The sequence below is a fragment of the Epinephelus fuscoguttatus genome, linkage group LG12 (assembly GCF_011397635.1).
Source record: "Epinephelus fuscoguttatus linkage group LG12, E.fuscoguttatus.final_Chr_v1".
NCBI classification, from domain to species: Eukaryota; Metazoa; Chordata; class Actinopteri; order Perciformes; family Serranidae; genus Epinephelus; species Epinephelus fuscoguttatus.
In genome coordinates, this window is record NC_064763.1 from 17,773,452 (window position 1) to 17,783,717 (window position 10,266).

The window sequence follows — 10,266 nt, forward strand, 5'->3', positions numbered from 1 at the left end:
GAGACACTAAATGACCAAAGTGACACAAAAATAACCAAAAAGGAAACAAAATAACCCCAGAGAGACAAAAAAATACGTTAATAAGACACGAAATTATCTCAGAGAAACCCAAACAAATATCTGTTTCCAGGGGCCCATTGTGTAATAAATTGCCTGTGCAACTAAGTTAAGACAGTCACGGTGATGCTTTCATGACATATTATTAAAAACCAGCTGAATTCTGAATGAATACACAAAAAACTAACATGCCTGAAAAGATAATGTATGAAACAAATTAATGGTAGATGAAATATAAAGTATATGGCTTGTTTACAGAATTGCATCACAATGATGCACAGCGGGAAAGCATATGACCAACCCAGAGTGGGCTGGTCCCTTCACTAACTGAATGTCTCTTGAGGTATGTTAGAGCTGAGGCCTCTGTTAGCTTCTTCAAGCCTTAAAGGCACACAGGGAGACACACCTCTGCCAACTGCAAATATGGAATGAACTAAGAAAATAAGATAAAAAGATACAATTGAGTAAGTGGGTCTTTTTTGTCTACAATTTTATTTATAAAGACAGTTTTAATATTTTAATCTGTATGATATGGATACATCAGCAGTATCAGTTTGATTGATAAAAAGAGCCATGTCTTAAGTTCTTGTAGCCAAAGCTTTAAGACTATTCCATATGTTGTTTAGGTGGTCTCATGGTCGTCACTGCAATGACTCTAAACTCTCTTTTATGTACAATATTATGTCTTTTAAACTTCTGACCTAAGCATCCTATTATACAGTAGATTTACCTTGACAATATTTATTAGGATTGTAAATTGTACACCCAAAGTTTTGCTTATTTTCTTTAAAAATATAATGAGATCGAAGCTTTTTCCATCATCTATTGTTCTATGGTGTTGTAAGAACTGTAAAATAGCTGAAAAATGAAAACCCTTCTCTTCCACAGGACTTTAAAAGCAACACATAGGGAATGTATTACACTTGTCACCATGCACCATTAGCTTGATAAATGTACAGTTCTCCATTTCCAGGTGAAGAAACAGCTGCTCACGATGGAGCCAAAGGACACACCGATAACTCCATGCAGCCTGGGCCCCGGCTCTGGTCTGGAGTTTGGCTCCTTTGTGAGCAGCCTTTCATCACTTACACCAAAGACAGAGGAAGAGGAGAAACCAGAAATATCAAGGAGACGCTCCTACATAGCTGTGGCCGTGCTTTGCTACGTCAACTTGATCAACTACATGGAACGGTTCACATTAGCAGGTTAGATTACCTCTTGTGTACACAACAAACACACACTGTAAACAAACACCATTTCCTGCTTCTAATTTGGTTGGTTTAAGCATGAATTGTCTTTACTGTCTTATAGGTGTCCTTTCCAACATTCAGAAGTTCTTTGATATAAGTGACAGCACAGCCGCACTTTTACAAACAGGTATGATGATGCAGGAACACACACATATTTTAAAGGAACACATTTTATGCAACGTGGACTGCAAGTGAATTGTCGAGCAAGACAGAAATATAAAATTAGACAGACACGTACATATGTGTGGCACTTTTTGCTTTTAAATCTGTGAAATTAATTCTTATTATTGCACTTACAGTTTTCATTTGCAGTTTCTTGCTCTTGGCCCCTCTCTTTGGTTACCTTGGGGACCGCTACAACCGGAAATACATCATGATTGGTGGTTTGAGTGTGTGGCTTGCGACTGCAGTTGGCTGCTCTTTCGTCACTAAATCGGTGGGTGAGAACAGATGTGTTGACATCACAAGATCTTGCTGCTAGTAGTTTTTCTTCCTCTGTCATTTGACCTCATCATCCATCTACTCCTTTTGTGCAAATGCTCTACGGGGCGTATTCACAGAGCTTCCTAGCACTGAGTTGCTCCGAGAGACAAAATTCTAAGACAAAACTTAGAATTCCCCCTTAAAGTTAAGACGAGGTCCTTGTAAAGATAAAAGTTATTCACAGAGCATCTTGGAAAATTTGTTAGGAGTAGAGAGGAGGACTTTTAAGAGGCTTAAGAGTTTCTTAGGCAGAGGAGAAAATGGTGGAAACACAAAGAGGTCGGAGAAATATTCTCCAAACACTGGGTGACAGTGAGTAAATGAAATGCTACAGATTAGATCATGTAGGGATAATGTTTGTGGTCGATCTCATTTGGGGTACGCACACATTTCCCACATAACGCTGTAACGCCAGAAATTAAATGATCACAATACTGAGATATGTGTGCAGCAGTGATGACTTGGGTGTGTCAAGACCTTCCATCAGCAGAGTGATCACACAAACAATGAGAACACTTTCAGTCAGCAGTTCATTTCATTTCCACTGGGAGTCCACACCTTGCAGGCTCACAAAAAGACATGTGTCTGACAACCAATCACATATGTTAAAAGAAAGCATCACACCTAGCAGGGGGTCAAACACACACCTTCTGTCCCTTCCTTACTCATAGTTGCTCTGAGAACTTTCCTAAATCACTCCTAAGCTAGGACTACTTACAAAAAACTTTAGGCTAATTAAGCATGAGGCGACGTGTGTAGACTACGGTGTAGAGTCTGCTACACAAGTATAAATCCTGCTAAAGTTTGGAGCTCTCTGAGAGTGTTCTCAGAATGTTTGTGAATACGGCCCCAGATTGTCAGTGCAAGGAGGATAGAGGGGAAGTTTTACCACCAAATTGGCACTGGTTCTTAAACTAGTTCCATTCATGACTGCTGGAACCTTGGTGCTATCTACTAAACCAAATCGCATTTCCACCAGTTTTGAGTGTTACCCAAAAAACAAGCATGAACCAGGTATTACTGAGACAACTGCAAACATTACATGAGACAACACAGTATTTGTCAAACATCTGAGTAAAGACAGACCTCAACATGAAGTACAACAGAGAAATAAGAATGCCATATGTTAAGAAGATATATGTGGTGTTTTGGACTGAATCTTGCTGAACTGCTTTTGTCCTGTTGTCTTAATGTCTTCAGCAATTCTGGCTCCTGATGCTGCTGCGAGCCATCGTCGGGGTCGGAGAGGCCAGCTACACCACCCTTGCTCCCACCATCATTGGTGACCTTTTTGTTGGGGATAAACGGAGCACCATGATCTGTGCCTTCTACGTCATTATGCCAATTGGAAGGTCAGAAACAAAGTCACTATAACTCCACCACTACCCCCTGCTACGTTGATTAGTTTATGCACACTTGGCCAAATTTTAAATGAGACATAGAATTAAGTGATTTTGATGAAATATCACTGTTTTCAGTTTTGATTATATTTTTTTTCCATGACAGAAACATTTGTTGCACATTGTGTGTCCAAGGACCACCAGGAATTTGAAAATCCAATGATAACTTTTGTTTTACAGTTTCTGGCAATGATAATTGGTGTCACTTTGGCAATTTCTATAGAAAGCATGCCTTCCAAATTTGTTGCTGGTGCGTTTGGAAGGCATGTTGGATATAATAATATGTTGGATTCATATTAATGTGTATTTTCAGACACTAAGTTTAATTAATTTTTGGAAACAAACACAAAAAACTGGGGAGCAGCCTTCCTGTAGTAACTCTGAGGACTCCCTAAGGGTCACAAATCCACGCAGAAGACCCAGGGTCTAGAAATTATGCATTATTGCATATGCATCTTATTATAAATTCTTAAAAGGCCGAAAAAATTACAACCCGAACCACTGGTTTAGATCCAGAACTCTAATATAGTCTATGTATTCTTTGCCGTGGTGGCAAAGATATAACCAGTGTGCCTATTCATATTAATGGACTAATGGCCAAAAAAGAAACACAAACATTAGACCGACCAGTGATGAATGTTCATCACTCAGTAATTCACTCACTCACCCTGTGACAGACTTATGCATTTATAGGGCTGGCCCCCGCTTAACTGCGGTCCAGCCAACAATGCTGCTGGACAATCAAATGAAAAAAACAGACATTAAACAACTATGCACCTTATGAAAAGGACAAAAATCAAGATAATCTAAATCATGGTTCTTTAACCAGCTCAAAGTAAAGATAATATTTTTCATCTGTGAATACTGCTGGACAGATGTATCCTACTGTTAAGCTTGTTTATGTCATCATGATCACTCAGATTGTTTTACCATTATGATTGTTTTCAGTGGTCTTGGATTCATGGTAGGTGCAGGGGTTACATCTCTCACCGGAGACTGGCGCTGGGCTTTCAGGGTAAGAACATTTTAATGAACAGCTTTAAATGTTAGCTGATCACTGACAAATATAATTTGTTTGCTATCACAGCCTTTTTCTGGGTTAACAGATTAATCCCATCTTGGGTTTTGTGGGACTTGTCTTGTTGGCTTTCTTATGCCCCAACCCACCCAGAGGTGCTGCAGAGACACATGGAAGGGGAGTCACAGGGAACAGCTCTTACCTGGAAGACATCAAGTATCTTCTGAAAAAGTAGGAGAAGGATGGATGGAAAAGATCAATTATATGTCAGCCATTATTCTTTGTTTTTCATGAACACATAAAAAAAAAAAGATTTCAGATTTATTGTTCAAGCTCCAGTTAATGCTGTGATCATTTGTATTGGTCCCTAATGTCTACAGAGATGATTTTTGATGAATATTTACAATCTTTTCTGTTGTGTTACTCTAACCCTAGTAAAAGTTATGTACGCTCATCATTTGGAGTGACATCCACGACGTTTCTCGGCGGAGCCCTGGCTTTTTGGATGCCCACTTTTCTGTCCAGAGCTCGGGTCAGTCAGGGACTCCAACCGCCGTGTGTCAAAGGGCACTGCAACCACACAGACAGGTGCAGCATCACCCTTCATTTACATCTTCTTCAAAATTGAAAAATAGTTTTATCATTGCTGTCTGCCTCTTTTCCTCCGTACAGTTATATCTTCGGTGCTATTACGGTGGTGTCAGGCTTTCTGGGAGGATGTCTCGGCAGTGCTATATCTAAATGGTTTAGGGACAAGGTCCCAAAGGCGGACCCACTCATCTGTACAGTTGGCCTGCTAGGATCGGTTCCCTGCCTCCTCATCACCATCTTTGTGGCATCAGCAAGTATCCCCGCCACTTATGTAAGAGACAAACTTAAATCTTTGCTGGTGTCAAGTAGTTAAAATGATGATTTTTATATATGGGTCTAGACTTTAGAGCCACACAATGATATATATATTTATGAGGTTAGGTATTGTTTGGGATTTTGCTGATACTGGTGCTAAAACAGTACTTTTGAAATGGTGCCAGTACTCGATAGTACCCGAAAGCAACAATGGTCAGTGAGTCCTTTTTTTATTGCAAAGGCAAATCTGAACTTGAAACTGAACAAAGTATTAACTCTTAACAGTTTCAAATATACCTAAATATATAAGTTTGAATAAATATAAAACGCTATGAATAGTTGTAAAACCCAACCCACCTCCAATCAATTAACACTAAATAACAGATACAGTACTGTACAAAGCAGTGTCGTAGTGCTTGAGATCAGTGTTGGTCTTGAGAACACTTTTTGAAGGCCACGTTTTGGACTCAGCAGCATTTTTACTCAGTCTTGTCTCAGTCTTCGACAAAGAGGACTCTGGATTTTATTTCAAGACGAATCAAAACCACAACTACAGGAATATCAGTAAACTTCCTGTGCAAAAAAGGAGTGCTGAGTAAAGATGGAGGAATTTTCATTTTCCACCTTTAGATACAAGGAGGGCCTATGGTTCCCCATTTAATCATAAGTGTGTCATGCAGTGTGAGCCTTTCACTCCTCAGGTCTTGACTCATTGTCAACCCCTCAAAGTCTTGATCTCGATCCTTGACTTGACTTGACTTGGTCTTGGTGTAGGTAAATACATTGAACAAAATTTTAAATGCAACACTTTTATTTTTACTCACTTTTTTCAAAGATCTGAGACCTTCATGCACTCAATAGAAATATTTCTCTCAAATTTTGGTCACAGTTTTGTTCGAATCTGTGTTAGTGAGCACTTCTTCCTTTCTAAAATAATCCCTCCACCTGACAGGTGTAGCATATCAAGATGCTGATTAAACAGCAGAAGGCACACCTGTGTAGTAATGATGCTGTTTAATCAGCGCCTTGATATGCTACACCTGTCACCTGTCAACTGTAAACAGTTCAGTAATCTCAGCATGCTGCATATACTGCATATATACTGTTTATACATGTCATTCCATGTCCATGTCATTGGTCCGACATCCCACTACACCACCACATCCCATTAGCGCTGAACGGCTCCCGGCAGGCGTATTTCTACCTTGATGGTGTGCCGCAACCAGCTCTGGGTCAGCTGGGAAAGGCTTGAGGCGAAGTAGGCTTACGGCTTATGTGTTTGTCACTTTCTTTTTCATTTTAACCCACACCATGATCTTTTCCTAACCCTAACCAAGTGGTTTTTGTGCCTAAACCTAACCAGACCTTAACCACAGGGCATCATGATGATTTTGGAACAACGGGACTTCGGAACAATGGGTTTAATATGGTCGGAACAATGGGCTGTCGGACCAATGGGCAGTTCCCAGACATATATCCCCCTACATCATGTATATAAAGTTACATGCTACATTAATAATTTATTATTTTTTCCAGCAGGCTTTGCACTGCACTAATATCCGGCTGTTTACAAATGTCATTGTGTCCTTGTTTTTAGCTGTATGCCTATTCTATTTCTGGTTTAGCTAGAGGTAATGCACTCATAGACTAAAAACAAGAAATTGAATAATTAATTTATCACGCGATTTGTCTCTTACTCTGTGTCTTAAACATCTCATTTCAGGTATTCATTTTCATTGGTGAACTGCTGATATCACTCAACTGGGCTGTCATGCCTGATATACTGCTGGTGAGTTTGAACAGCATGTATGGGAATAAAAATATGAAACCATCTGCTGAAAGTTGAAGCCAACAGGTTGTTTCTTGTTACTTTCTATGTCAGTATGTTGTTATACCGACCAGACGGTCCACAGCTGAGGCCCTCCAGACAACACTCTGTCATCTCCTGGGTGACGCTGGGAGTCCCTACCTAGTCGGAGTGGTGAGAAATATTTCCCATAGTCAACTTCTTTTTTCTGTTTCATCAATAATACCTATGTGAGCTTGAGGAAATCATTTTTTTCTGTGCAGATCTCTGATGCTATACGCAAATCCAAATCTGCAACACATCAATGGAACTTCCACAGTCTGCAGTACAGCCTTGTCATCCTCCCGTTTGTTGGGCTCCTGGGTGGACTCTTTTTCTTCTTGGCTTCCTTCCACATTACAGAAGACAGGAAGGCAGCTGTGCTATCAGTTGAAGGTACTGTAGATATAGTTACTGTTCATTTATTCTCTATAAACAGTGATATGGTGCAACCATGGCCCCAACAGAACACCTTTCTGCACACTCTACTGTTCTTGTGAGCTGTGGTTACATACTAAAATCAACATATTCTGAGAGGGTTTGTTCGTATTTCTGTGCAGGAGTTTGTCTGGACGACACACTAGTACACGATTAAGTCCTCACAGTTGTGTTTGCATGTTAATGTCAGTGTTACACATACTGGAGAGCCCTTCCTGAGCAATAGCCCTCTATTGAACTCACTTGTACTGAACAAAAATGTCAAAAACACGTTTGTTTTTGCTCCCATTTTTCACAAGTCAAAATAAAAAATAGAAGACTTGTTTGTTAAATGTGTTAAATCCATTAGTGAGCCCTTTTCCTTTGCCAAGATCATATGTCTACCTGTCAGGTGTGGCATATCAAGATGCTGATTAACAGCATCATTGCTACACAGGTGTGCATCGGGATGGTCACAATAAAAGGCAACTATAAAATGTGCAGTTTTATTTTGGAAAAAAAAGACAATTGTTAAGCACTCTGAACTATGAATTTCACATGACTAGGGCTACAGGTATGCACTTATGGTCACACAGGAATTATCCATGAAGAGAATGTTTCTCCAAAGTGCCAGATGCCATTGAAGTTGAGCAGCAGCCCACTCAAGTCGGTCATGACAACAAACTGCTGTCAGGTCAAAACCCTGCTGAGGATGACAAGCATGTTTCCGACATTTTGTTCCGAAAATTTTCAGTTGTGCAAACCAATTGTTGCATCAGCTGTTTGGGTGGCTGGTCTTGGAAGATCATGAGGTCCTGGTGTGGCTATGCAGAGCTTAAGACTCATTTGTACTCCCTTTACATATGATTATAGATTCATCTGTTTCAAATGTTGTAAACGTCACTGCCCTCATACTTTTTGGGGGCATAAATACAGCCAATAGATGGAGGACAGGGTCAAAAATTTCACACAGCAATGAATTAGGCGATAGTGGAGGAGGTTGAAATATTTTACCTTTACACAGAGGCAGCATTGTAGATGGCGGTGGTCTATGCAGCCATTATATACATCACGAAATGCGGACGGAGAATTCTTTTCACTACTCATCGCTATATATTGCAGATTTGTCTGTTCCACCATTATTTAAATTTCTTCTTGGTCTCCTATGGTTTTATCTCACTTGAATTACACTACGCTACCTCCACGATCTCTGCTCTGTTTCATCTGTATCCTTAAGCTTTAAGAAAATGTGCACAATTAAAGACAAAATGAATGCAGAGAACAGACAGAAGGCTCTGTCTGTCTCCGTCTCCATGTCTAACATTGAGCATAGATGAGTCCTTATAGTAGTGAAATGAACATTCAGTTCACAGCTCTGGTAGACAGTATGCCAAATGCACGCTCCCTCAGAACTTATATCTGTGGCATCGTGTTGTGTGATCAAGCTGCACAATTTAAAGTGACCTTTAACTGCGACCATCCCAGGGCACACCTGTGTAGTAACAATGCAGATTAACCAGTATCTTGATATGCCACACCTGTCAGGTGGATGGACTATCCTGGCAAAGGAGAAGTGCTAACATGGATTTCAACAAAGTTGGGTTCACAGTTTGAGAGAATTAGCCGTTTGTGTAGCCGGTCTGGCTTGAAACTCCATTTTGTTAAGAACTCTGCGCTGTGTTTGTAGATAGTGAGTATGAGACAAGGGCAGCTACTGGCTTGTCAGTTGAGATTAATTCTCTCAAAGGCTGTGTAAAAAACAATGATATCTCTGCATGGGGCTCTCGTATAATCTTACCACTCCTTAGCAGGGCCTGCAGCTGACTGAGGAGAAAAGCGCTAATGTACAGGAAGTGACACTGCCAAAATGTCAAAGGTCACACAACAAAAACTTCATTAACAAAAAACACAGAAATAACAAGAATAATAATAACAAAATGTATATTGATTATTGATGAAATATAAACCCGTTACAGACATCAGTACTGTGCATAGAAAAAGTCTTAGACATTTTATTTCAACTTGCGAAGCATTTATTTTTTTGTTCAGTGTACTAAATTACTTAGTTTCCATGTTGATCTAATAAGTGCTCAGTGTCAATACATTTTGTGTGTGTGTGTGTGTGTGTGTGTGTGTGTGTGTGTGTTGTACCAGGAGATCTCCCACCACAGCAGGGTCCTGGATCTGAGCCCCCGGTGGAACAGAGCAATGGGGCGATTGAATAAAGCTGGACAAAGGCCTCAATGCAATTAATTTATTAGTAAATATTTGAAGTTAAACTGCTGGTGCTGAAAGCAGGATGTTTAAGGTATCTTGAAAAGATGCATCTTTGTCACTTTGGAGCTATACACTGATGACAGATGCAAAAAAATGTGTTAATTCACATTTTAAGACTATCGAATTAAATGCCTTTTTTAAAAATGTTTATACGTTCAGGGTCAACCTGTATTTTCTACGGCTACTCTAAAATTTGCCTCAAAGGGATGAACAATCAGTACAACACCTTTTAACCTTAGACCAGGGGTGCCAAACTCATTTTAGTTCGTGGGCCACATACAGCCCAAATTGTTCCCAAGTTGGGAACCATAACCTCTCAATAACACCTCCAAATTTCTGCTTTCTTTTAGTGTAAAGGAGAACATCCTAAAAACATTCATTAATTTACAAAACAGATGGTGAACAGCTGGAGGTGTCTCGAAAAAAATGAGTGCAATTTCAACAATATGTCTCAGCATGCATGTCTTCACAAACTCAACCTTTGATGCTAATGCTATTTTGTGAGCAGTAAGGTAGCTTTCTGTTACAGCTGTCTGCACACCCAGCACACTGGCCTCCCATTTACTTCTATAAAGAAATAAGAATGGGTGCATTTTATTTTATATGCAATTTTATTTATTACTAATTATTGACCCTTCTGGCCTGTGGCTGTACACTGTAAAATATTTGAGT

The 10,266-nt window shown here is 39.8% G+C and overlaps 1 protein-coding gene across 1 annotated transcript; it reads left to right on the forward strand.

The window, feature by feature from the left end:
• Positions 1–494: 494 nt before the first annotated feature.
• On the forward strand, positions 495–9,834 carry LOC125898348 (protein spinster homolog 3-like). Its single transcript, XM_049592124.1, has 13 exons — positions 495–521; positions 1,031–1,262; positions 1,369–1,434; positions 1,607–1,743; positions 2,991–3,142; positions 4,139–4,205; positions 4,297–4,439; positions 4,644–4,796; positions 4,881–5,070; positions 6,778–6,843; positions 6,937–7,035; positions 7,125–7,296; positions 9,472–9,834. The coding sequence occupies exons 2-13, from the start codon at positions 1,052–1,054 to the stop codon at positions 9,540–9,542; spliced, it is 1,527 nt and encodes a 508-aa protein (XP_049448081.1). The 5' UTR covers positions 495–521; positions 1,031–1,051; the 3' UTR covers positions 9,543–9,834.
• Positions 9,835–10,266: the final 432 nt, after the last annotated feature.

Coding starts and splice junctions, on each gene's coding strand:
- LOC125898348 (XM_049592124.1), top strand. CDS start 1,052: ATGGAGCCAAAGGACACACCGATAACTCCATGCAGCCTGGGCCCCGGC. Junction 4,440..4,643: donor ATCAAGTATCTTCTGAAAAA/GTAGGAGAAGGA, acceptor CTCTAACCCTAG/TAAAAGTTATGTACGCTCAT. Junction 5,071..6,777: donor CAAGTATCCCCGCCACTTAT/GTAAGAGACAAA, acceptor ATCTCATTTCAG/GTATTCATTTTCATTGGTGA.